At 37.3% G+C, this 26,020-nt stretch overlaps 1 protein-coding gene across 4 annotated transcripts in view; it reads right to left on the reverse strand.

Moving 5' to 3' along the window:
• SMARCAD1 (SWI/SNF-related, matrix-associated actin-dependent regulator of chromatin, subfamily a, containing DEAD/H box 1) overlaps positions 1-19,647 on the reverse strand; it is a 67,805-nt gene extending 48,158 nt beyond the window's left edge. For 2 of the 4 annotated variants that reach the window (XM_061191713.1, XM_061191711.1), the window contains exons 1-3: positions 19,206-19,380; positions 18,684-18,922; positions 3,693-3,873 (exon numbers count right to left, since the gene is read on the reverse strand). In XM_061191713.1, the coding sequence (XP_061047696.1) occupies positions 3,693-3,873; positions 18,684-18,873 (371 nt within the window). In that variant the 5' untranslated portion in view covers positions 18,874-18,922; positions 19,206-19,380. Of the gene's footprint in view, positions 1-3,692; positions 3,874-18,683; positions 18,923-19,205; positions 19,381-19,539 lie in introns of those variants that run through there. The other 2 variants (XM_061191712.1, XM_061191714.1) reach the window with 2 other exon arrangements.
• Positions 19,648-26,020: the final 6,373 nt, after the last annotated feature.

Below are 26,020 nucleotides of genomic sequence, written 5' to 3' on the forward strand. Positions count from 1 at the left end.
TATAGAGAAGAGGCAAGGAGGAGCCTTGTAGTAGTAGATTAGAATGAAATATATTATTATAAACTCATGATTTAAAAAACAAACAAACAAACAACATTCTCTCGTTCTCTTATATCCTAGCCCATTCTTGCTAAATGGGCAATGACATAATCCCCTGCTTCACCCAATAGCAAAGAAAGGACACACCTAGTCCACAGATTTCCAAATACCATTCCTTTAAAAAGGAACCAGTGCTACTTGGAGAAATGGCTCATTCTAATTTCAGGCTTGGAGTAGGGAAAACACTAGTCTGCAACATCTTGCACCAGAAGGGAAAGGCTCAAAAAATGATAGGAACCTCTCAAAACCAGAGTCTATGTAAAGGGGCCCTCACCTGCCAAAACTGAGCAATTTCAGCATGAAAATGAGTAATAATAGTAATAGATTATAATCAGTTGAGCAAAAAAGCACCTATAATTCCATTTTTGTATTTACTGTGCTAAATAAGTATATGAATAAGGCGAAAAGGGAAAACTATCTATAGAACAGCAAATAATGAAAGTATAAATTCTAGACTGCTAGTTAGAATACCACATTTCACAACTACCAGTGTAGTAATGGATTCAGGCAAGAATCATCAATAGATGCTACAACTACTGAAGGGAAGTCTGCTAAGGAAGAGGATCCTTACCCAGTCTTAAAGTATCTCATCAGAGATTACTTAATCATTAAAAACGGGAAAATGGTTAACTTTATAGGAGAAACCTGGCAGGCTTCTGAGTGGTTAAGTTCCCTTCACCAATAATGAGACAAACTGGTTATCAGTGTGCCTCCTAACATAACACACTGAGGAGGACACAAAATCATTTATGTAACTCCTACCACTTAACCTAACTTTAATCAGGAAGAAACAACAGGGGTGCAGAAATGGAGAGACATCCTAAAAAACCTGGCCTGTTACCTTCAAAGGCCAATGATCATGAGAATCAAAAAGGCTGAGAAACTTCCGATTAAACGAGACTAAAGACACATGAAAAACGAAACCCAATGTATGATGCTGGAAAAAACTTCACTATAATGTACTACTCGAAATATGATCCATGGGCTGACGGCTAGTCCTCGAAATCAAACTGTCTGTTATCTGTCCACAAGATAAGGAACTTAAAACAGAAGGAAAAACGACGACATTACTGAGCACATTGCTTAGTTCAGTTTTTGTTTTTTTTTTTCTTTTCATTACAAGACTTTCTTGGTGAAGGAACGAGTACATTGATTTACATTCTGGGGCACATTCCTTACTGAAAAGCCAGTACTCTGAGTAGCACTACTACGAAGGACATTATTGGGATAACTGGTAAAATGTAAATACGGACTATATATTAGATGATATTACTGTACCAACGTTAATCAGTATTTGTGAATTTGAAATGCTACTTTTAGAGGGAATTCCCTGGTGGTCCAGTGGTTAGGACTCAAAGCTTTCACTCATGGGGCCCAGCTTCGATCCCTGGTCGGGGAACTAAGATCCTGCAAGCCACGAGGTGTGGCCAAAAATAAATCCATAGAAATTAAATTAAAAAAAAAAAAAAAGAAATGCTACTCTTGTTATGTAAGAGAATGACCTTGTTCTTAGGAGATAAATGTGAAATTATTAGAGGCAAAGGTTTCAGTAATAATTGTAATTATTATTTTATGAAGAAGGTGACAAGCAAACGTGGGGAAATGTTAACAATGGGTGAATCTTAATCTTTTTAAAAGGATGTGGAAATTGATTATTCTTGCAACTTTTCCGTAAGTTTAAATTTTTTTCAAAATAAAAAGTAAAATTTGGAGTGCTAACATATCAATTTTCCTCAGGATTTACCACACAGGATCATCACTATTTTTTATTTCAGAGTGACGTTCAGGATAAAGGCATGTTCATCAGGGCTTATATACACAAAGAAGTTCATTTTCAGAGGAAATCCTCATCTTGGGAGTGCACAGCGTTAACCTCTTGCACCTCTGCCACACTTCCTTCACTTAGCTTCTGTCACACAACCTTCTGACTTTTTTTCTTACCTCAATGACTGTTCCTTCTTAGAGTCTTCTATAAGTTTCTTCTCATCTCCTGTTCCTAAAATCCAGAGTTCGCCTGGCCTAAGTCCTTCAATTAAGAGATCTTCTGTTTTCCAGCTATACTAGTGTCTCTTACTGATTTCATCTAATCATGTACCTCTTAATATCAAGTATCCTGACAACTCGTAAATTCAGATGTGGAAGCTTGACCTCTCTCCAGAACCCGAATGTCACAAATGCAACTGCCTACCTGACAGGCCCACTTCAGATGCCTAAGAGTCTCCTCAATCACAGCATGTCCGAGACTGAGCTGCTGATCTTTCCTTCAGGAGGCGCTCCCACACTGCACCCAAGGCAGCATTCCTCACCCCAGTTAGTGCTGACTCCATCCTTCCAGTTGCTCAGGTCAAGTATCGTAGGGTCAGCCCTGACTCCCTTCTCTCCCATTCCATTTGAAATCCATCAGTAAATCCTCTCTGCTCTACCTTCAGAGTATATTCAGAATCTAACCACTTATTATTCAGTCCCATAGCTACTAGCATGGTTTAAGCTTCCACCATCTTTTGCCTTGGTTATTACGACAGTATTCATGCTTCTACTACGACTCCCCTACAGCCTTAAAAACTTTTAAACATATAGATCAGATCATTTTACTCCTCTGCTCAATATGTTCCTTTAGCTTCCCATCTCATTCAGAATAAAAGCCAAAGAGCCTATGGGCTTAACATGATAAAGCTCTTTCCCTATCCCACTCCTCACCTTCTGACCTTAGGTCCTTCACTTCGCATCATTAGCCACCACTCTCCCCCCCACCCCCGCCCCCGCCCACTTTCCTCAAAAGCAACAGGCAAAGTACTGCTTCAGGGTCATTAAAACAGGCTACTCCCAATGCCCCTCCCACCATACCCACACGGCCCCCTTTCTTAGCTCCCTCACATCTGTGCTCAAGCATCATCTTCTTAATGAAGCCTTTCCAACCCTGTGCTTTAGAAGCCATGCCCTTACCCCAGCCCCAAACCCTGTATTTCCCTTCCCGTTTGCCCACCGTATGTATTATGACATAATGCATTTTTAATTAATACTGCATTTTTAATTTATTTACTGTTTTTCTATCTAACATACAAAGCTCCGTGCTAGCTCAATGAATGTGTCCCAAAAATGTTAAAATGATTTGACTCTAGGATTCAAGAACAAATCAGAAAGCAGTTACAGGTGACTGAAGGTACTTGTGAAAATAATTTCTCTATCTATGGAGAATGAAAAACTTAAATATTTGCTCTCACTGAACTTGTTACTGAACATCAGAACCATGGGAGTTCCCTGGTGGTTCAGTACTTCGGACTTGGTGCTTTTACTGCTGTGGCCTGGGTTCACTCCCTGGTTGGGGAACTAAGATCCCACACAGCGCATGGCCCAGCCAGAAAAAAAAAAAAATCAGTTATCCAGAGTCTCTCTCTCTTTCTCACTCACACCCACAACACACACACCTGCACGCACATCTCTCTACATCTCTTAAGTTAGGGAAAAATGATGAAGATGCAGTCAGGAAAAGGCAAAAAGAAGGGGGGAAGTCATCAAAAATTTTCAGTTTAAGTAACTTTTTCTCAAAAAACGTCTTATACATGCAAATATAATGAATCTATTAAGTTGCTTACACTATAATCACTGTGTCTTTACTGAATTTTTTCTCTTGAACTGTACTGGAGCAATCTGGGGAAACAACATCTTCACTATCTGAAGACAAATCAATATATTGAATTCCTCTTTGATTCTTGAAATACGATGATATACTTGCTTTTCTTTCATTTTCTGGGGTTTCTGGAACACTAGAATCTTCTGCAAAAGAGAAAAAGCAGAAAGGGATTTTGAATAACTTGAAAATAAAGCAGATTTGTTTTTGATAATTACAAATCATGTGCTAAAAATCTTTAGCTTCATTCACTGTTTCCATTCTAAAACCAAAAATTCCTCCCAAGTTTTAAAGAAAAAATTAATAGTCAACCAGGGCTGGCATTAAATGATTTTCCAATTCACAGGTTACTTACTAGCAAGAACTTAGTGGACACTGCAAAACAGGTTTGTATTTTATATTTTAACCCTTTTCTCTCTGTGCTTTTGCTTCCTAGTACCCAGTTCTTGCCTAAGAGAACACGGACACTAGAGCCCAAACAACTTGAATTTCAATCCCATCTCTCAGCTAAGTTACTTAATCTCTCTAAGTCTCTGCATCCTCAGATGTAAAATAGAGATGCCAATAATCACAGGGCTAATGTGCACATAAAATCAGAAGATATGTATTAAGCACTTAGTTCAGTAATTGGCACACAGCCAGTATTCAACAAACATTAGCTCTTACACAAATGTTGGTGTTATGGAAAAAATTATGTCCCCTCCAAAATTCCTATGTTGAAGTTCCAACCCTCAGTACCTCAGAATGTAATGTATTTGGAGATAGGTTCTTCATAGAGGTGACTAACTTAAAATGAGGCAGTTAGGTTAGTGACCTAATCCAAAAGGACTGATGTCCTTATTAAGAGACACCAAGTATGTGTGTGCATGGAGGAAAGCTGATGTGAGCACACAGCGAGAAGGAGGCCACCTGCAGCCCAAGGAGAAAGGCCTTACAAGAAACTGAACCAGCCAACACTTTCATCTTGGACTTCTAACTTCCAGATATGGGAGAAAATAAACGTCTGCTGGTTAAGCCACCCAGTCTGTGGTACTTTGTTACGGCAGCCCTCACAAACTAATGAAGTTGGCATCACCCGTCTATGCAAAACAAATGAGTATAGTATTCTATTGAGGTCTCCTCTCTCCAAAGGGCTGAGTTCTAAAATTATTCTCCGTTATACACTTGAGGAGAGATCAGATTTAAGAAATTCATACTAAAGTAAAAGTAGTCAGTGTCTTGGTTTAGTGAATACCGTCACCCCTCAGTATCGGTGAGGTTTGGGGGGACTGGTTCCAGGACTTCCCTGCCCCCCACACCAAAACTGGGGGATGCTCAAGTCCCCCCCTAAAACTCTTGGCCTCACCCTCCATTAACTGTCATGAAATGATAGCCATCATTATCATAAGGCTCCTGAGTCATATTTGTAAATAACATTAACCAAGGTCTATATAACCAATCGCCTGGAGTTAACTAAAAAATACTTTACTTCCTGCAATGAAGTCCTAGCAACATTACCGAAAAGCAAATCACAAAATTGTTCCAAAAGAACAATTTTATAAATGTTGAGTGTGCCTTGGGTGAAAAACTCTGCTCTGGAACAAATCACAGCTATGTTAACTGTCATATGTACGAAGACATTTACAAGTTCTGATAATTATGTAAAGTAATAAAATTACAGTCCAATTCCTGTAAAATAAGTATAAAGGTATTAGGGACACTGCTTTTACATAGTATTCCTGATATGTGATAAATCACACATAAAACTAAGAATTTAGATCTTTACTGTATCAAAAATTTGACCTAAACTTAATGCGTATCATTTTAACAGTTTAACAAAAGTGTCCTGCTTTCTTATACTTGAAAAGGGCTTTTGCAAAACGATTTGGATTGTCCACTTTTCTTTAAAAAGCTTCTTTACTCAGGGACTTCCCTGGTAGCACAGTGGTTAAGAATCTGCCTGCCAATGCAGGGGACACGGGTTCGATCCCTGGTCCGGGAAGATCCTACATGTCGCGGAGCAACTAAACCTGTGCGCCACAACTACTGAGCCTGCACTCTAGAGCCCGCGAGCCACAACTACTGAAGCCCAGGCACCCTAGAGCCCGCGTGCCGCAACTACTGAGCCTGCATGCCTCAACTACTGAGCCCGTGTGCTGCAACTACTGAAGCCCATGCGCCCTAGAGCCTGTGCTCCACAACTAGAGAGGCCACTGCGATGAGAAGCCCACGCACTGCAGTGAAGAGTAGATCCCACTCACCGCAACTAGAGAAAGCCCACGCACAGCAACAAAGACCCAATGCAGCCAAAAAAAAAAAAAAAAAAAAGCTTTTCAAACTGGCCATTTAAATGTATTACTGCATGGGGGGGGTGCCTAAAAATTCTATTAATGAGTACTAGGAGAACTAGAGTTTCTTGAACTTGATTATATATTCATCTTATTAAAAACTACTGCTTCATCAAGAACATTCGTAAGTGAAACTGGTATTTAAAAATTTTAAGGATACAATGACAGTTTAGAACAGTTTGGAATCTTGGCCTTGATTCATGCTAGGGCACTAGCAGTTTTACCTACCATTGCTTTTGCACCATCAGTGCAAATACCAACATAGTGAAAAAGGCAAGAGATGTCTTAATATTATTATGATATAGTTTTGACCTTATGGACACCCTTTTGGGTCTTGGGGACCTCAAAGGTTCACAGACCACACTTTGAGGACTAAAGGGAAACAGTAAGAGCTTATTTATATAAAATATCAATTTTCCAATATAGTCAATAATCTGGAATTAGAATAGTGCTGAAATGCTTAGATTTGTTTGTTTGGACTATTTTTGGAAGTAAACAGCAGCAAAAATATCTAATAGCCAACGGTCAAAAAGATATTCCTGATGCAATGATGCTTTCTGACCCAAAGCAAACAAGCACTTTTAAGCAGCACCACAAAGGAGACCGGAAGGAAGCAAAACAGAAAAATACAGAAATGAAGGAAAGAACGGTGACCAGTAGAAACAATTATAAAGACATGGGCTACCACATAATTCTAACTTTGCTGAACGCCTTCTGTATTGAAGGCACTGTGCCAGGACGTGGGGGGTATTGAAGGAAAAAATAGGCCGGTCACAGTTCCACTTGCCCTAAAGAAACTAATAATAGGAGCCAAGTAGCCACGTACATAAGTAGCAATGTTGTGAGTCGTAATTTGTGCCATGCGACAGGAATAAACAAAACGCTAAAGGAACATGAGGGAAAACAGCTATCCTTTCAAATAAAAACAATAAAAAATCCTATGTGTTAGAGACAGAAGATGACATTTTCTCTACCAAAGGCAATGGGAACCTACATCATTACCATATGCAAGAAGATTCCAAGGTTCCAGGGGGTAATTCCAAATGAAATTCCCCATTAGTGGTATGCATGAGAAGACAATTTTATATCCCAAACTTTTCCAGTATACTTTTACCCATTCTCGTAGCTAAGTCTACCATGAAACAAAACGAGGATTTAAACCTGCCACTGATTCTACCTTTCTAAGCGGTTCAAGATCAAGAACCACTCAAAAAACAAACAAAAAAATCACTACTGGGAGATTATGAAAGGTCATCCATAAATAAAGGTGATCTCCCAAAGCAGAATGAAAACACTTAAACCTTTATATCTGGGACTTCCCTGGTGGCATAGTGGTTAAGACTCCGCGCTCCCAATGCAGGGGGCCCGGGTTCGATCCCTGCTCAAGGAACTAGATCCCACGTGCATGCCACAACTAGGAGTTCGCATTCCACAACTAAGGAGCCCGCGAGCCGCAACTAAGGAGCCTGCCTGCTGCAACTAAGGAACTGGCGAAACACAACTAAGGAGACTGCAAGCCGCAACTAAGAGACCCGGTGCAACCAAAGAAAGAAAGAAAGACACCTAGTTCTCAAAAAAAAAAAAAACACACACAAAAAACCTTTATATCTGTCCTGCAGACTTATGTAAGTGTGCCATTTTTGATATTCTAATTGTATATTGCTCTACATGGTTCAATTCTCTAACATGGCAACTGACTTTCAAGGCAGTTCCTTTGAATACCTAGTAAAGCACATCATATATTTGCCTCTTTGAAAGGTTAATTACCAAAATAATAGATTATAAAATCTTGACTGTATTAATTTGAATGCCATAGTAGATAGGGAAAGACCTTTAGCATCTCAGATAAGTCAAACTACCTCTGATGAAAGCTCTCGAAAAAGACAAAGTATACACTGAATACAAGATTGAAGGGTAGTTTCTAATACACTACTTTAAGATAAAATGAGAAAGAAGAAACATTTCAGGTTTAGGCCAAAAGAAAAGATAAAGATAAAAAGAAAAAATGTAAAGGAAAGAAAGTCATGCTATTAATAATGGACAATGTCAAAGTGTTAAACCTGAAAGGTACTTTTTAATAACAGAATTTGTATCTACAATAAAAATGTAACTGGCATATGTACAACTGCATTCTAATGATGAAATGCATAAACACTGCAGGATACATAAAGCACAAAGTCAATAGAGACAAATATGAGGCTTTAACTCTCTTGTCTAAACTCTTAATAGAGAAGAGAGCACAAAAATAATTGATACAGAAAGGTGTTTTTCAAACATTTTTGATTGGAACCCACCATAAGAGACCCATTGTAGATTATGACCCTAAACACATTGATTGCTAGACAGACATATATAACTGAAACAAAGGTCTCAGAGGCTTTATTGTAAGCGATACTTTGATAATTTTCTATTTATTCTACTCCACTAAAAAAAAGTTATATGCATTTAGTCAGGATACAAGAAACTGACTTTATGACATGTTTGTGATCCAGTTTGAAAAAAATGATATAAATAATAAAACTTTATTATTTGACATATAATTAAATCTACAGTTAGATTATGTCTCTTTTCAAGTACACTTAGAACTTTTACAGAAATTGTGTAGTAGGCCAAAAAGAAAATCTCAGTAAATTCATCAAAGAAGAAATACTACAGACCACATTCTCCTGTCACAAAAAGTGAAATTGCAAGTAAATGTTAGTAAGAACATTGAAGCAAAATTTCAGTCACTTGGAAATTAAAAAAACAAAAGAAAAACCAAAGAAACCACTTCTTTAAACTTTCAGGTTAAACTTTCTTCAACATTTTATTGAAGAAAAAACAACAAAAACATACCAAAATCTACAATACAGGCATACCTTTTTTTACTGCACTTTGCAGATACTGTGCGTTTTACAAACTGAAGGTTGCTGGCAACCCTGTGTTGAGCAAGTTTACTGACACCATTTTGGTAGTAATTCTTGCAATGTTTCAGACTTTTTCATTATTGTGCTATTTGTTACGGTGATCTGTGGTCAATGGTCTTTGATGTTACTACTGTAATTGTTTTGGGTGCCCAAACAGCGCCCATATAAGATGGCAAACTTAACTGATAAACGTTATGTGTGTTTTAACTGCTCCACCAATCTGCCACTTCCTTCATCACTCTCCCTCTCTTCCAGCCTCCCTAGTCCTTTTTTTTTTTTTAATTTATTTATTTGGCTGCGCTGGGTCTTGGCTGTGGCACGCAGGAGCTTCCTTGTGGCATGCGGGATCTTTAGTTGCAGCATGAGGAGTCTTTAGTTGCAGCATGTGGGATCTAGTTCCCTGACCAGGGATCAAACCCGGGTCCCCTGCATTGGGAGAGTGGAGTCTTAACCACTGGACCACCAGGGAAGTCCCCAGCATCCCTATTCCTTAAGACACAACAATAAATTAGGCCAATTAATAACCCTCCAATGGCCTCTAAGTATTCAAGTGAAAGGAAAAGTTGCACATCCCTCTCTTTCAAAAGCTAGAAACGATTAAGGTTAGTAAGAAGGCATGTCAAAAGCCAAGACAGGCCAAAAGCTAGGCCTCTTGCACCAGTTAGCCAAGTTGTGAATGCAAAGGAAAAGTTGCTGAAGGAAATTAAAAGTTCTACTCCAGTGAACACACAAATAAGAAGCCAAACAGCCTTTTGCTTATATGGAGAAAGTTTTAGTGGCCTGGATAAAAGATTAAACCAGCCACAGCATTCCCTTAAGCCAAAGCCTAATCCAGAGCAAGGCCCCAACTCTTCCATTCTATGAAGGCTGAGAGAGGTGAGGAAGCTGCAGAAAAAAAGTTTGAAGCTAGCAGAGGTTGGTTCATAAGGTTGAAGCTGTCTCCATAACATAAAAGTGCATGATGAAGCAGCAAGTGTTGATGTAGAGGCTGCAGCAAGATATCCAGAAGATCTAAGATAATTTATGAAGGTGGCTACACTAAAGAAGAGGTTTTCAATGTAAACCAGAGAGCCTTCTAATGGAAGAAGATGCCATCTAGGACTTCCATAGCTAGAGAGGAGAAGTCAATGCCTGGCTTAAAGGACAAGTTGACTCTCCTGTTAAGGGCTAATGCAGCCGGTGACTTTAAGTTGAAGCCAATGCTAATTTACCATTCTGAAAATCCTAGGGCCCTTAAGAATTACGCTAAATCTACTCTGCCTGTGCTCTATAAATGGAACAAAGTCTGGATGACAGCACATCTGTTTATAACACCAAATACTGAATATATTAAACCCACTGTTGAGACCTACTGCTCAGAAAAAGATTTCTTTCAAAATATGACTGCTCATTGACAATGCAGCCGGTCACTTAAGAGCTCTGATGGAGATGTACAATGAGATTAATGTTTTCATGCCTGCTAACACAACATCCATTCTGCAGCCCATGGATCAAGGACTTTTGACTTAAAAGTCCTATTAAGAAATATTTTCTATAAGGCTACAGCTGCCATCAATAGCAATTTCTCTGATGGATCTGGGCAAAGTCAATTGAAAACCTTTTGGAAAGGAGTCACCATTCTTGATGCCATTAAGAACAGTTGTGATTCATGAGAAGAGGTCAAAATATCAACATAACAGGAGGGTGGAAGAAGTTGATTCCAACCCTCATGGATGACTTCAAGACTTCAGTGGAAGAATGAACTGCAGATGTGGTAGAAACAACAGAGAACTAGAATTAGAAGTGGTGCCTTGGGACTTCCCTGGCAGTCCAGTGGTTAAGACTGAGCTTCTACTGCAGGGGGTTCGGGTTTGATCCCTGGTCGGGGAAATAATATCCCGATACTGCATGCAGAGCAGCCCCCCAAAAAAAAGAAAGAAAGAAAAAGAAATTCAGGAGAAGTGGCCCCTGAAGATGTGACTGAACTGCTGCAATCTCATGCTAGAACTTTAACGGAGAAGTTGCTTCTTATGGATGAACAAAGGAAGGAGTTTCTTGAGATGAAATCTACTCCTGGTGAAGATGCTGTGAAGACTGTTGACATAACAACAAAGGATTTAGAATACTACATAAACTTAGTTGATAAAGCAGTGACAGGGTTTGGAAGGACTGACTCCAATTTTGAAAGAAGTTCTGCTGGAGGTAAAATGTTATCAAACAGCACTGCACGCTATAGAGAAATCATTTGTGAAAGAAAGAATCAACAGATGCGGCAAATGTCACTGTGGTCCTATTTTAAGAAGCTGCCATGGCCACCCCAGGCCTCAGCAGCCACCACCCTGAGCAGTCAGCAGCCCTTAACATCGAGGCAAGATCCTCCCCCAGCAAAGACATTACAACTCACCAAAGGCTCAGATGATGGTTAAAAATTTTTAGCAATGAAGTGCTTCTTAATTAAGGTACGTACATTGTTTTGTTTTAAGACAATGCTACTGCACACTTAAAAGACTATAGTATAGTATAAATATAACTTTTATATGCACTGGGAAACCAAAAAATTCATGTGACTTGCTTTACTGCGATACTCACTTTATTGCGGTGGTCTGGAACCAAACCCGCAATATCTCTGAGGTATGCCTATAATGATGACATTTCAAATATAAGAAAAAGGATTCATCAATAAATGGTTCTGGGATAAGTGACTAGTAAATGATAAATAATGAACTAAGAAGAAAACGGTATCACCTTTTCTTTAGCCCTTATAACAAACTCCAGATGAAAGTTAAGGTTTAAAAAAATTAAAAAAAACAAGTCATATCCATTAGTTTGGCTACAAAAAAAATCCCAAAAAACAAAACAAAAAAACAGAAAATAACAAGTGTTGGCAAGGATGTGGAGAGAAACTGGACCGCTTGTGCACTGTTAGTGGGAATATAAAATGGAGCAGCTACTGTGGAAAATATATGGTGGTTTCCTGTATGATCTAGCAATTCCATTTCTGGGTGTATACCCAAAAGAACTGAAAGCAGGGTCTGGAAGAGATATTTGTATACTCATTTTCACAGCAGCATTATTCACAATAGCCCCAAAGTGAAAGCAACCCAAGTGTCATCCACAAATGAATAATAAAGAAAATGTAGGTATACATACAATGAAATATTCTTCAGCCTTAAAAAGTGAGGAAATTCTGATACATGTTACAATGTGGATGAATCTTGAAGACATTAGGGAAAGTGAAATAAGGCAGTAACAAAAGACAAATCCTGTATGATTCCACTTTTATAATGTACCTAGAGTAGTCAAGTACATAGAGACAGAAGATATAAGGGTGACTGCTGGGGGTAAGAAGGAATTGTTTAAGGGGTAAAGAGTTTCAGTTTTGCAAGATAAAAAGAGTTCCAAAGATTGGGTGTACAACAATGTGAACGTACTTAACCCTCTTTGACCTGTATACTTAAAACTGGTTATTGCATATTTTATGTATGTACATTTTACTACAATAAAGAAGAAAATTAACACAGATGTGATAGAAGAAAATATGGATGAATATATTTATAATGTGGTGGTAGGGAATGGCTTTCTTTTACCAGGTCTGATCAGGACCTAAAACCCATAAGCCTTGAAAAAGATGAACGAACTGACCATATAAAAATGTAAAACTTCTCTGTCACAAAAAACAAACAGAATTAAAAGAATAAAATAAAAAAAACTTACAAATCATTTATTAGAAAATGAGAAAAAGGAACACAGAAAAAGTTCAAATTGCTAATAACATTTATGAAAACATACTTAACCTTAAAAATAAAGAATAAAAATAATGCAATTTAATTGCTTATTAGCCCTTTAAAGATTAAAAATGTTTGCAATATTTTAGCCTGGTATGAAAAAGCAGACATCTGAAAACCAAGCTGTAGTGTGGTGCAAATTGGTAAAACTTCTGTGTAGGGTGATTTGGCAATTACTAAAATATTACTCATATTCCCTCTAATTTGACAATTCCATTTCCCAGAATTCTTCCACAGATTGTACAGAGGCAAAAATATCTATTCAAAAGGATGGTTACTACAGCATTCTTTTAACAAAAAAAAGAAGAATAAATAAACCAAAACAACCAATGTCTATAAACAGGAAACTACATGAATTATAATACATCTGTGTATAATAAGATACACTGTGGTCACTAAAAAAAAATTGAAGTACAGCATATTTTATATGAACTGACATGGAGAGTATAAAAAATCTACTTTTTAGTTAATAGTGAGTTGCATTACAATATGTATGTACATAATACTATTTTATCTAAAAAAAAAAGCTAGAATATATACAGGCAGGAAAAAAATGCAAAAGAATAAATACCAACACTAAACGAGGATTACAGAAGAGTCTCTCTTCATTACACACTGTTGTAATCATTTACTTTTTTATATAACATTTTATTTTGAAGAAAATAGCCAAGCATGGAAAGTAAAAAGGTAGAGTAGGAAAACACAAACAAAAAATGTACATTTAAAATGTACTTAAGACATTTAGACTCACTGTACTTTCTATTAGAACAATTGAGCACTAACCCTTTTACCAATTACTACTTTTCAACTAACACTAATAGACATTAAGAAACCAAAATTTCTATCCAAAGATATAATGATGATTCACATCTTGGCCACACACACTTAAAAAGGACTGAGGAATACCTGATGGTTACAGATCATAAGGCTAAAATGGTTAATATTCAGCTTCATCATTCAAAGGATCTTATCCGTTTTACTGCTTGAAAGGACTTCAGAGAACATCTAGACAAAGGAAGTGAAGTCCAAAAACGATAATGTCTTAAGATCATACCATCCGTAAGTGGCAGAGCATTGCTCTCTGGAAATCTTTTTTGATAACAGGTATAATTAAAATTTTTTTCTCTCACTTACTAACAATGGTTACTTTCTACATGACAACCACATCTAAAGAGCAACCGCTTTAGAAGACTGAATATATTTTATCAAGAAAAGCAATTCTTCAAGCATATACTGAAACTTTCCTCCAACCCAACCTCACAATAACCTATGAACCCATCTATTTTTCTCTTTCACTCCCCCTCCCCTGGATAAAATGTGTCTTTATTCCAAGTTAAACAGTCCAGCTATGTGCGCACTCCCATTCCCTTGATGCCTTTCTTCAGATACCTCCCCTCCCTCATCCTTTTCCTCTCCCCTAGCTTCTTCCCCTTGGATGCTCAATTTTCAACATTCCTCAAACATCTTTTCTTGACATTGCTTCCCCATCAAGCTGTTTCTCTCTTTCCCGTCTTGGAAGAGTAGTTTTCACTTCCTCAGCTTTCTACTGAAACTGCTAAAGGTCAACAGGAACTTTAATTTCCAAGGAAAGTGGTCTCTGATCAGATCCAACTTGACCTCTCTGCAACATCTGATACTGTTCCCTATACACCACCCTGGAAACTCTCCTATCTTTAACTTCCAGGGCATTATCATTTTCTATGACTGTTCTAGTCATCCTTTATATCTTTCATTGGTTTCCCTTCCTCTGTCCATCATTAAATATTGATGCTTCTTACTATATATCTTGCTTAGGACATTTTTTTGGTAACTACCACAAGGATGACTCCAAAGTTGATTTCTCAGATTCCGACCACTCTCCGAGCTCCAAACTCCAATGTTCAACCCTCTACTAGACCTTGCTACTGAAATATAAGAGGTAACTCAAATTCAACATGCTTTGGTATCTTCCTCCTAATCCTACTGCCTAATTCAGTTGATAGTACCAATCATTCAGCTGTCCAAGCAAGGAACATTTGAGTTACCTTTAAATCCTCCACATTTAACTGATCATCAAATACCATCAAATAAATATCATATAAAACTTCCCTAAACTGCCTCCTTTGTCATCCCTACTGTCATTTCCCTACATTTAGGCTTCAATTATGGCAACATCTTCATTAATGTTTTTCCCATACTGAAATGCTCTATATTGTGTACCAAATAAAGTCCATCCTCCTTGGCACAGCATATATAGGCCCCTCCCAACCCAGCAGTTTTTGTTTCTAAATCTTTTCAGCTTCATCTATACTGCCCTACACCTCCTCTTCCCTAGATAACCTCACCTATTCCATTTACATACCACACTCCAAGGCAACATATACTTCCATCCCTAGTTCACTGAATAAGCAATGAGTTATTGCTTAGGGTCCACTCAAAGTCATCTCTCTATGACTTTGCCTGATCCTCTACAGAAAGAAAGGATAATTTAATCATTGTGAATTAGACTGTGGTTCTACACTGCTTAATATCTTCCCTTATTATGAATTACCACATTGTGCTATTTTAACTACATATATTTACATGTCCTTTCTTCTTGGTGTTCCTTGAGGATCATGCTTAGCTTAACTTTTTATTCTTTATGCATAGAACATAGTAGGTTCTCTCCTCTCACACTCATTTGTCATTGCTTTATTCTCACCAAACCTGCTATGCTCCCAGAAAAGTCAAATAAAAAAAGAGAAATAAAGTGTAAGTAATAACCATTGATAATTCTGGGCATTGTGAGAGTAAAATAAACCTAGGCAGGGGGAGGTGACCAGAGGTTAAGTGTATGCCCTCATATCCAAAGGTTGGATTAAGGGAGCCTGGCCTATATCAAAAGTAGTTTCAAGTATCCATGGCTAAAGAATGACTGACGGCTACGGCACTGTTTCAAGATCATAAAGAGGAGGAGGAATATTTTTTAAATGTGTACAAAGGACTAACACCACCTAATCATCATCCAAAACTCCTTCTTTCAACACATATTTACTGAGGGCCTACTATACACCAGTCACTGTTCTGGCAATGGGGATGGATAGATGAACAAGGTCTTTGCTCTTACAGATCTTATATTCAATAAGGGAGACACGTATATATAATGCAATGTATATAGAAAAATACAGTACAGTAAAAGGGGGGAGGAGGGTGGTTGCTACTTCAGAGAGAGTGGTCAAGAAAAGACCTTCTAAAAAGGGGTAACACTTTGCTAGGCCGTAATGGAACAAAGCAGAGTCACAAGCAGATATGAACAGAAAGTGTCTTGGAGGCAGATGGAAGAGCAAATGGGAAGGAGGAACGACTGAATGGGGTTTGGCATATTCAAGGAACAGTGTATCTGTGGCACAGTAACTGAAGGAGAGGGGTAGGAAATTAAATCTTAACTCATATTAGGTAAAATAATAGGATTAACTGAAAAAGAGTGATTACAGGTAATTTTAACCATATACAATTTCTGTCCTATAAGCTGACTTAAGACCCTAAAACTATTTTAAATAAACAAATATAGCATCATCCCACAAAATAACAGAATAAGTGACTAGTTGATGATAAAGAAAGTAAGGTCAATATTCATATCCCACTGACAATTTCCCAATGTCCATATACAGTCTGATCTTAAATCCAACTTTAGTGTCTTCACCTCCGTACAGGCCCAATGCGCAATTCAGCATCTCCCTCCCCCATGCTAAGTTAAGCTGCGTTTGGTCTACTGCTAAATTGAGGGCAGGACCTTTGATTCTCATCTGAATTTTTAAAGGCATGCCCAACGTCTTACAGTAGGTACTTCATACCTATTCTAATGTACAGAACTACCTTTTTTCCCTCAATTACTTAAACTAAAATTCTTAACATGCGTTTTTATCTCACTCCTACACAACAACCTAATTGTAAAATCTTGCCCTTTCTTACTGTGATCTCTCATACCTCGTTCTTCTCTATCTGTACTGCCATCATTAAGTTTGGACTATGAGAGCTTCCTAAATGATTTCTCTCTCTTTAAACTCTACCCTTTAACAATACATAGTACTCATGACTGCTAGACTGATTGTTTTTACAAAACAAGATTCTTTCATCATTTTGCCCTTCTATTCTTGCATGGATCTACAATGTAAAGTTTCAACTTTGCCTTAGTTTTCAAGATTCTCAAAAATCCACAAGATCAATTACAATAATCTTTTCCAAAAGCAAAGCTCTCTATTCCTAGTAGGATGAACCCTCACCATTCCTGAAAAAAACCTGACTTCCATATTTCCCAAGTGTCATCAAGACTGACCATATGATTTCTAAAGACAATCTCAATTTTAAGAGTAATTTACGTATGAAAAGTCCCAATAAAGAAAGATGGAGTGAAGTCTCCTTAGGAAAAAAACAGGAAAGCAGAAAAACACCTTCTGATTAGAAAAAGCAATTAAAATTTTCACATTACAAATATTGATAAATAATAAAACATTTCATTGATTCCGTTTACAAAGTGCTTTTATTTTAGAGGTGAAAAAATTGTGGATCTCAGATAATCTAAGTGACTTGTCCAATGTCCCATTTAACTAAAATGAAGAAGCAGAGGCTTCCAAGGACTCAAAATCCCATGCCTACACCCTGGCCTTCCCTGCCCTCTCTAACTACATAAGAAACAGATTAAAATATTTACTGTTAAAATATTAAAGTACCTGGATGTTTAGACATTAACCACAGTACGTTATGCAAACCAAATATCTGTTCAAAGAATGCACACAGGGGTGTCACTCCAGTGCTTAAATCCTCCAGTGGTTTGAAATCAGGTGAGCTCAAAACTCTTCAGATAAACAAAGCCTTTCAAAATCGGACTTCTAATTACCACTTAACCCAACCTACCAAATTGATCCACCATGTTCCAATTACACCAAAGTATTTTAAAATATTATTCTAATGATAACTTGTAGGGACTCTGCCCTCACTGCTACATTTAAGTAGAAGAGTAGTAAACAAAATGGGGATATCAAAGGTGAAGACATATATTACCAATTTTGAAATTTAAAAGCTGCTTGTGAAATACTGAGTTTTGCACTAAAAAAAGGTACTACTGAATTAAACATTAAAATATAACTTGGAATTAGACTGCTTGGATTTGAGCTCTGGTTCCACGAACTTGCTAACAATTTAACCTCCCTGGGGCTCATTTCTGCAAAATGTGGATAATAATATCTTATAAGCTTGTTGTACAAATTAAATGAGAGGATGTGAAGCACTCACCGCTATGCCTAAAACACAGTAAAAGATCAAATATATTCTAATCGTTAACTGTTCGAAGAACATAGATTAAGATGGGAATGCTAATTTTTGGCTCCTTCTCAAACCCTACTGTCCGTAACAATTAGCTGAAGAGGTTAAAAATGGTTCCTTCACCATGAAGAATACCAATTATTCATTTGCACTTTGGAGAGCTCCAGGAAGTCAGGTGGTTGGCAAAATCTGAATGTGATCTGTTCTTCATCTGCTCATAGAGGCTGTGTTCAGGCACCTTGAATAAAGTCTAACTCACAGCAGGTGATCCATATTTTTTGGAGAAATACTGGAATGAATGTAAACGTCTGGCAATAACATCCTCAAAGTCTATCATAGGACTGACTCACCTAGTTCTTCCTCCCTTAGCTACCACTCTGACCTAAATTCTGATTTTAGCTTCCATCATTGGGCCATAATCTAAGAACTCCCATAAAAGCAGAACGACTTTGGAAGGATAATCAGTTGGAGGTACATGGTGCCTTTGGCAGTCCCAAAGCTGTATGTAAAAGGGCATGGTGAAGGACGATGCATCAGTATGTATGACATCAAGCACAAAAATCAGAAGCTCTTCTGCCTTTCTTCTTAAAAAACAAAAAAGAAAACCCCAAAAAACAAACAAACGAAAAAAATCTCTCTATCTCTTGATGCTATATCCATTTGCAACACTATAACTCACCTGTTTTTTCAGTTATATCTGAATCAGGGGTGCCTGCCCTGCTAACTTCCCCTTCAGCATTCTCCTCTTCAGCACTAAGAGAAATTGGTGAAGAAGGGCCAGGCTGGGAGGGTTGAGGGGTTGCTTCGGGCGCTTCCTCAATCTTATTCCTTTTCTCAAAGCGAAAACGGTCCAGGTTGAAAAGATTCATATTGGTAGAAACCACCACCTTGTGGGGATGGGACCTTTAAATGAACTATCTGCAGGGAGAAAATAAAAAGAGAAAAACAGGCCATGAAATCAATATAAAATACAAAGCCACAGCAGTTCATTCCGAAGGCAATTAAGAGCCCGCAAACATGCCAGTGGCTCAGGATGACTATTATGGCTGCGCCTCATTGTTAGGCCACAACAATCAGGTGAACAGTGGTATCCTTTTAAAATTTTCCATTGCTCTTTTCACTCCCCTTCGTTTCCCACCCCCCCCCACCCCGCCCCTCCTTCCTCGAACCACACGCTGACCCTCGTGCAACCTCCTCTTACCCCAGCACGCGCCGGCACGTTCCCCACGCTAACCCGCTGCGGGCGGCGCGCCCGCCCACAGTGAGAGGCTCCCTGCACTACGATGCTCCCTGCCTCGAAAAAGGACGTGCCAGGGCCCGTGCCTCGACACTGCGGGGACACAAAGGGGCCAAAGGAGGGGAGCGGCGGAGGCCGTGCTGGCGGGCACCCGCCCGGAAGTTGACGCGGCGCGATCCCAGCTGAGAGGAAGCTGATAGGATCAAGAAAACACAGGGAAGGTTCAGAAGTGGGGAGTGTGCTGCGGCACCTCTTTTAACGCTCGCTCGCTCGCTATCACTCTTCCCTTAGTACTCACGGTCTTGCAGCCTCCGTGCACTGTAACAAAGGTTGAAAAGCGAAGATAATTCCTGGCGTGGAGCGACGGTAGCCGGGCCGGGACCTTCTAAAACGGAACGGAGAATCCTAATGAGCGCGTAGTGATGACGCAACACGCAGCCTAGGCTTTTCTCTTCCCCAGCGACGTGTGAGTGGAAAATGTCTAGGCGCGCGCTGTTGTCATGGTAACCAATACCCGCCTCTTTGCCCTGGGAGCTTGCTTGCGGCCTGTTTCTTCAGGTTAGCCAGAAAGTTGTTAAATAGAATAATAATAAATAGCACAATGACAATATATAGCCTAATAATATTTAATATGATATATTATAATCTATAATATTTACATACTATGTCGACAGTGTAACACCATTGTTCTAAAGCCTTTACGTATAATCTCAAGAAGGCTGTTTTTATAAAATAAGGAAACTGAGGCCTGCAGATGTTAAGTAGTTAATTAGTAAAGAGGAAAACCCAGGTATGTTGAGCTTCAAAGCGTATGAACTGCCTCCGCACTGTTGGCTGGATTGTTCCTAGAGTGGAATATGACAATTAATTCCCATATCTTAATGGAAATATTACGTTAAGAATATTTCCTCTCTTTGTTCTAACATTAGATTAAACAGGCAATTTTTTGAGTCGTAATTTGATCTACTGGTTGGCATTTACCTTGAAGAAGAATTACTACAAGTCATTATTCTGCCAAATACATTGGTCACTGTAAACTCAAATTAGCACTTTGTTTATAAATCAGTGTTTTGAATTGCAGAACACGAACCCACAATTTTATCACATGTGGGTACGCTTATAAATGTATAGGCCCGTAAAATTCAGGATCAACGACTGAACAATTGGGATTTCCATTGTACCTATCTTTAATATCCCATGAAATGCCCTAGATTTATGCATGCATGTTAAATTATGTGATCAAAGGATACATCAACTTATAAATAGTAAAGTATTTTTGGTGTTGAAAAATATTTGCTTTAAGATCTACTCCCTTAGCCACTTCCAAATATGCAATACAGTATCATTAACTGTAGTCACCGTGCTGTACGTGTAATAGAAAAAAAGGAATATTTGCTTTATATTCAGAAAGATCTAGCATTGAAAATGGATTCCATTAGCTGAATGACTTTGAGCAAATTGTATATAACATCTCTAAGTCTCACTTTCCCCATCTTTTAATTGTGGTTGATGATACTGTTGACCTCTTAGGGCAATTTTCTGCAGCAGTCCTAACTCCTTGACATTTTGTAGAGCTGGGACAAGAGTGGAAATGGAGACCCACATACCATATATCTAAATATTTAAACATTATAAATACAAGAGCTAACAAAATGTAAAATTATAATATGTTCATTCTATCATCCTATTTTGAAAATGACCTGGAAAGCAAGGCTGAGTTTAGAATTCCTATGTGTCAGACAGAATGTGGGAGATGCAAAGAGCATTGGTTGGCACATGTATCCTGCCTTCCCTGTGTCACCTCCTCCCACTTAGTTTGATACCATTGGAGGCCTTGTGTTCATGCATATGGACACCCACCTCAAATGTCCAAGTCTGACGCTGCCTAGGGTTGGCATATTTTTTAAAATATATGCCGTGTTAAATTTGAATTTTAGATGAACAACGAATACTTTAGTATAATTATGTCCCATGCAATATTTGGAACTTATTCATACTAAACAATTATGTGTTGTTTGTCTGAAATTCAAGTTTAACAAAGTATCCTGTATTAAATTTGGCAAACCTACTCCCACCCCACTGCTTTGTCACCTCTCTGACCTAGGGGCCTTTTTGCTACATGTTGGGTCTAAGGATATAGATACTAGAAGCACTATTGGCCCTCAGCAGAAAAGACCTGGGGAAAAAATCACTGTTAGCCATTTTGGAGCCTTGTGAGCAGAGAATTTTGAGAGCCAGGTACTCAAAAGCATTCCCCCTGCCCCAGGAACTGACTTTATTATTTTAACAAACCTGTATGTTTATTTTAAGGAGTAAAATATTCATTAGGTATGTGACTTTTGCTGAAGTTTTTGGTTCATTCTCACTGACTATGGTCATGACTATTTATTTCTTTTATGTTTATTTTTTGGTTTTTTAAAACTTTTTTTAATTTTTAATTTTTAATTGAAGTATAGTTGATTTATAATGTGCATTAGTTTCTGGTGTACAGCAAAGTGATTCAGTTATACGTGTGTGTGTGTGTGTTTATATTTATATATTTATATATATATATATATATATATATATTCTTTTTCAGATGCTTTGCCCTTATAGGTTATTACAAAATGTGGAGTATAGTTTTCTGTGCTATGCAGTAGGTCCTTGTTGGTTATCTATTTATATGTAGTTTTATATATTTATATTTATATTTATATATATATATATATATACAATGAAATATTACTCAGCCATAAAAAAGAATGAAATAATGCCATTTACAGCAACATGGATGGACCTAGAGATTATCATACTAAGTAAAGTAAGCCAGACAGAGAAAGACAAATATCATATGATATCACTTACGTGTGGAATCTAAAAAAAAAAAAATGATATGATACAAAAGAACTTATATACGAAACAGATCCACAGATGTAGAAAACAAACTTATGGTTACCAAAGGGGAAAGATGGGGGAGGGGTAAATTAGGAGTTTGGGATTAACGTATACACACTACTATCAAAAGCATTTTTTAAACATCAAGGCACAGGTTCTGAGTGAACATCTCCCTCACAGATTCTTTGCCCTTTGGGACTGGATGTAGCTGAAAAAGAGCCAAATTGAGCCCTGTAAAGCACTAGGTCCAGTATAGGAAGCATTCTCTCCCAGTTCTAAGTGTGGGGTGGTTCTGCAGCATTCATTGACCTGGGAGAATTACAATGATGATCCAAGATTGGGAGTTTGATTGATGATGGATCAAAAGATTAAGAGAGTATATAACAAAGTAACACAGACTGCCATAACGAAGTACCACAGACTGGGTGGCTTGCACAACAGAAGTTTATTTTCTCACAGCTCTGAAGGCTAGAAGTCCAGTATCAAGGTGCTGGCAGTGTTGGTTTCTTCTGAAGATCATGAGGGAAGGATCTGCTGTAAGCCTCTCACTTTGGCTTCTAGATAGATGGCTGTCTTCTCCCTGACTTTACATAGTCTTCTGTCTGTACTTGTCTGTGTCCAAGTTTCCTTTTTTTAGAGGGACACATCCTATTGGATTAGGGCCCACTTAATGACCATACTTTAACTTAATTACCTTTAGATAGGTTTAAAGAGCCTATCTCCAAGTGTAGTCACATTCTGAGATACTGGGGGTTAGAATTTCAACATATGAATTTGGTGTGGGAGGAGGGGGATGGAGACATAATGTATCTCATAACAGGTGCAAGAGAGTGGAAGGACTCTCTATGTGGACCTGAAATCTTCTAGAATGATAGCAGGAGTTGGGGCTGAAAACCAGTCCTCTGATTTTTCTTCCTTCTGACCCTAAATATGGTCATTCTCCAAAGTTCAGTCCTTTGTCCTCTGCTTGTCTCACTCTGCTCTTTCCCAGAGTGGTCTGATTATGGTGGTGATTAATTTGTCAAATCTTACTCAACTATAGACTTAAAAGAAGTTAATCTTACTGTTTATAAATTATAACTCAGTAAACATAACAATTTTAAAAAAGTGACTGTAAACATTTAATTATTGATATGGAAGAAAAATTTGAAAACCACCTTCTCTCCTAGAATGCATAGGAAAAAACCAAAGAGATGAAATCAATAAGATTTAAAGAAGTGATAAATACAAGAGTCAGAAGACTGAGAAACAACCTTTGATTAATTAATATAATCAAAGAAAATGACCAGAATAAATAATGAAAAATATAATAGAAAATGTTCAGGAGTTTTCATTAGTCTGCAGGTGAAAGAGCTCATTGGGTTCAAGACAGCAGCAATTAAAAGAGACTATCTACTAAAAATATCCTAAAGAATTCTTTTTTAATTTCAAGAATTAAAAAAGATGTCTTGCAAGCATTTTTTTTCCCACCATAAAACCCCCTACAGCCTACAAAGGGACAAAAAAAAATCAGTCAAAAACTTGTTCGTTAAACTAAATGCCTGAACGTAATTATGCAATATCTACAAAGATTTGAGGGAAAGGATTGGGACTCAGTAATTTTCTAGATCTCATATATATTATTAATTTATGCAAGAAAAAAATTTCAAATTTTATTTCTTGGGAATACATCTTCCTTAAAATGTTCCTAAAGACATAAATCCAGCTGACAGGGTAAAAAAATGAAGGTTTCAAGAATGGACAATTCATGGTATAAAAGTATTCTGTTGAGACTAAAGACAGTTAGGACTTAATAATTATAAATATGGTGTACTAGTCCACTTTTTGTTGCATAACCACTACAAAATTTTAATTGCATAAAACAATAAGCTTGATTGGCTAATGTGGCTCAACTTCAGGCTACAATAACTGTCTGCACATAGTACATACTCAGTAAATACTTGTTGAGTGAGTTAAAGATATTAATAACTAGACCAAATGTCTAAGCATAAAGATAACCAGAAATAAATTTTAAAATAAGCTGAGTATCTTCAAAGTGATACATGCTATGGAAGAACAACATGAACCAGAGTTTACAAATCTCAGGAAAGAGGTGACATACCTCAAGAAAGGAAGAGAAGTAAAACAAAAAAAAATATTAGAAAGATAGATTAAACTAGTTGTAACACATAGATAAACAAACATAACAGATAATGCCTTAAGAGAAATAGAGGGTGAAAAGGATTAAAAAAATTAAAACTAAAAATATAAAGGCAAATATATTTCAAGAGAAAATAATATATATTGAAGATAAAGAAGATCCAACATAATTATAATTGAAGTCACTACAGAAGGAAACCAAAGCAAAGGTGTGGAAGAAATAACTAAAAACTATAATTCAAAAAACATTTCCTGAAAATTACAAGGATTTGAAACTATGTATTGAAAGAGTACATCATTTACCTAAGAATATCAACCCAGATGGCCAACACCAAGACATATTCTAGTAAAATTTAGACTTTAAAGAAAAATTTTAAATATTCCTTGAACATTTAGACAGAAGCAAGCAAGTGACCTATAAGGGAAAGAAAATTATATTATAGACACACTTTTAACAGCAAGTCTTCATGCCAGAAGAAAATGGAGTATTGTATTTAGGATGCTCATGGAAATAAAATGTGACCCAAGAATTTTATATTCAGCAAAAGTGCCTTTCAAATATAAAGACACAGATAAGCTATCACCGTCATGCCAGAACTCTGTGGATGTTGTTCTCTTGAGCACTCCTGAAGAATCTATTAGAAAATGAGCTTCATAAAACCAAAATGCCAATAGAGACAATGAAGTGAGGACAGATATCAAGCACTAACTACATAGTTATTTATAGAACAAAGACAATATGAAGTTTCAAAGGCAAAGAGTATAGTATTTAATGGCTGTATGATCTGTCAATGCATACCTCTTAAAAATGGGGACAGAATGGTAGGAACATATGAAAAAAATACTTTTTTAGCTTTTTAGTAATTGTATTGCAGTAAGTGTATTAGTATTAGACTGTTATGTGTATATTATTGGATAAAGCAAATGAATAACTCTATCCTTTCCTGTTTCCTTGAGAACCAGAATCCTCAAGTAGAAGAAAGGAATTAAATGTGTTAGACAGAGGTTAGAGTGCAAATCCTAGAGTGCAGAGTGGTCCTTTATTTGAACTGAAAAGATATGTAGGAACTTATGAGGTTTGATACACACTATATATATATAAATGCATTGTATGTGAGTTTCCTATTTGTGTTCACTGGAAAGGCCTAGGAACTCATTAGGCTAATACATATCCCTACCTCCAAGACTGTGGTCTTGAAATATCATTTACCACTAAAGGAAACCAGGACTTTTTGGAAAAGGGACAGATTCCAGTCTGGGACAAGAAATGTACAGAATGAGCCTGGAATGTCTTCATATACCAAAAAGCAAGGAAATTATCAAAGACCACTAACATCATGTCGAAAAGATTCAAGAGTCAACTTGAAGAGGTTCCTACTACAGGCCAAAGATGGTGCAATTTGAACTTCAATAAGATATAAAAATTGCAGTTATTTGAAAGCCATTAAATATGTTTAAATCTATGAGTTTTTTCTGATATTAAAAAATACTGGTTATCTTTAGAGAATGAAAGGAGACAATTATCATGAAAACTAAAAAGTATGGGAAAAGAATCATGCTTTTATCCTGCCTTTTCTCTATAAAGGACTCTACTAAGTAATCAAATAATGATTGAAGGAAAGTGTCTCTTTATAAAAGTATTCGAACTAGTAAATGAGAAAGAAATGATAAAATTGAATCACTGCATAAGCCTGGCCGAAATTTCCGACCTACAAAATCATAAGATATAATAAAATGGCTAACCACTAAATTTGGGGGTGGGTTTG

This window comes from Eubalaena glacialis, chromosome 5, assembly GCF_028564815.1.
Source record: "Eubalaena glacialis isolate mEubGla1 chromosome 5, mEubGla1.1.hap2.+ XY, whole genome shotgun sequence".
Classification (NCBI taxonomy): domain Eukaryota; kingdom Metazoa; phylum Chordata; class Mammalia; order Artiodactyla; family Balaenidae; genus Eubalaena; species Eubalaena glacialis.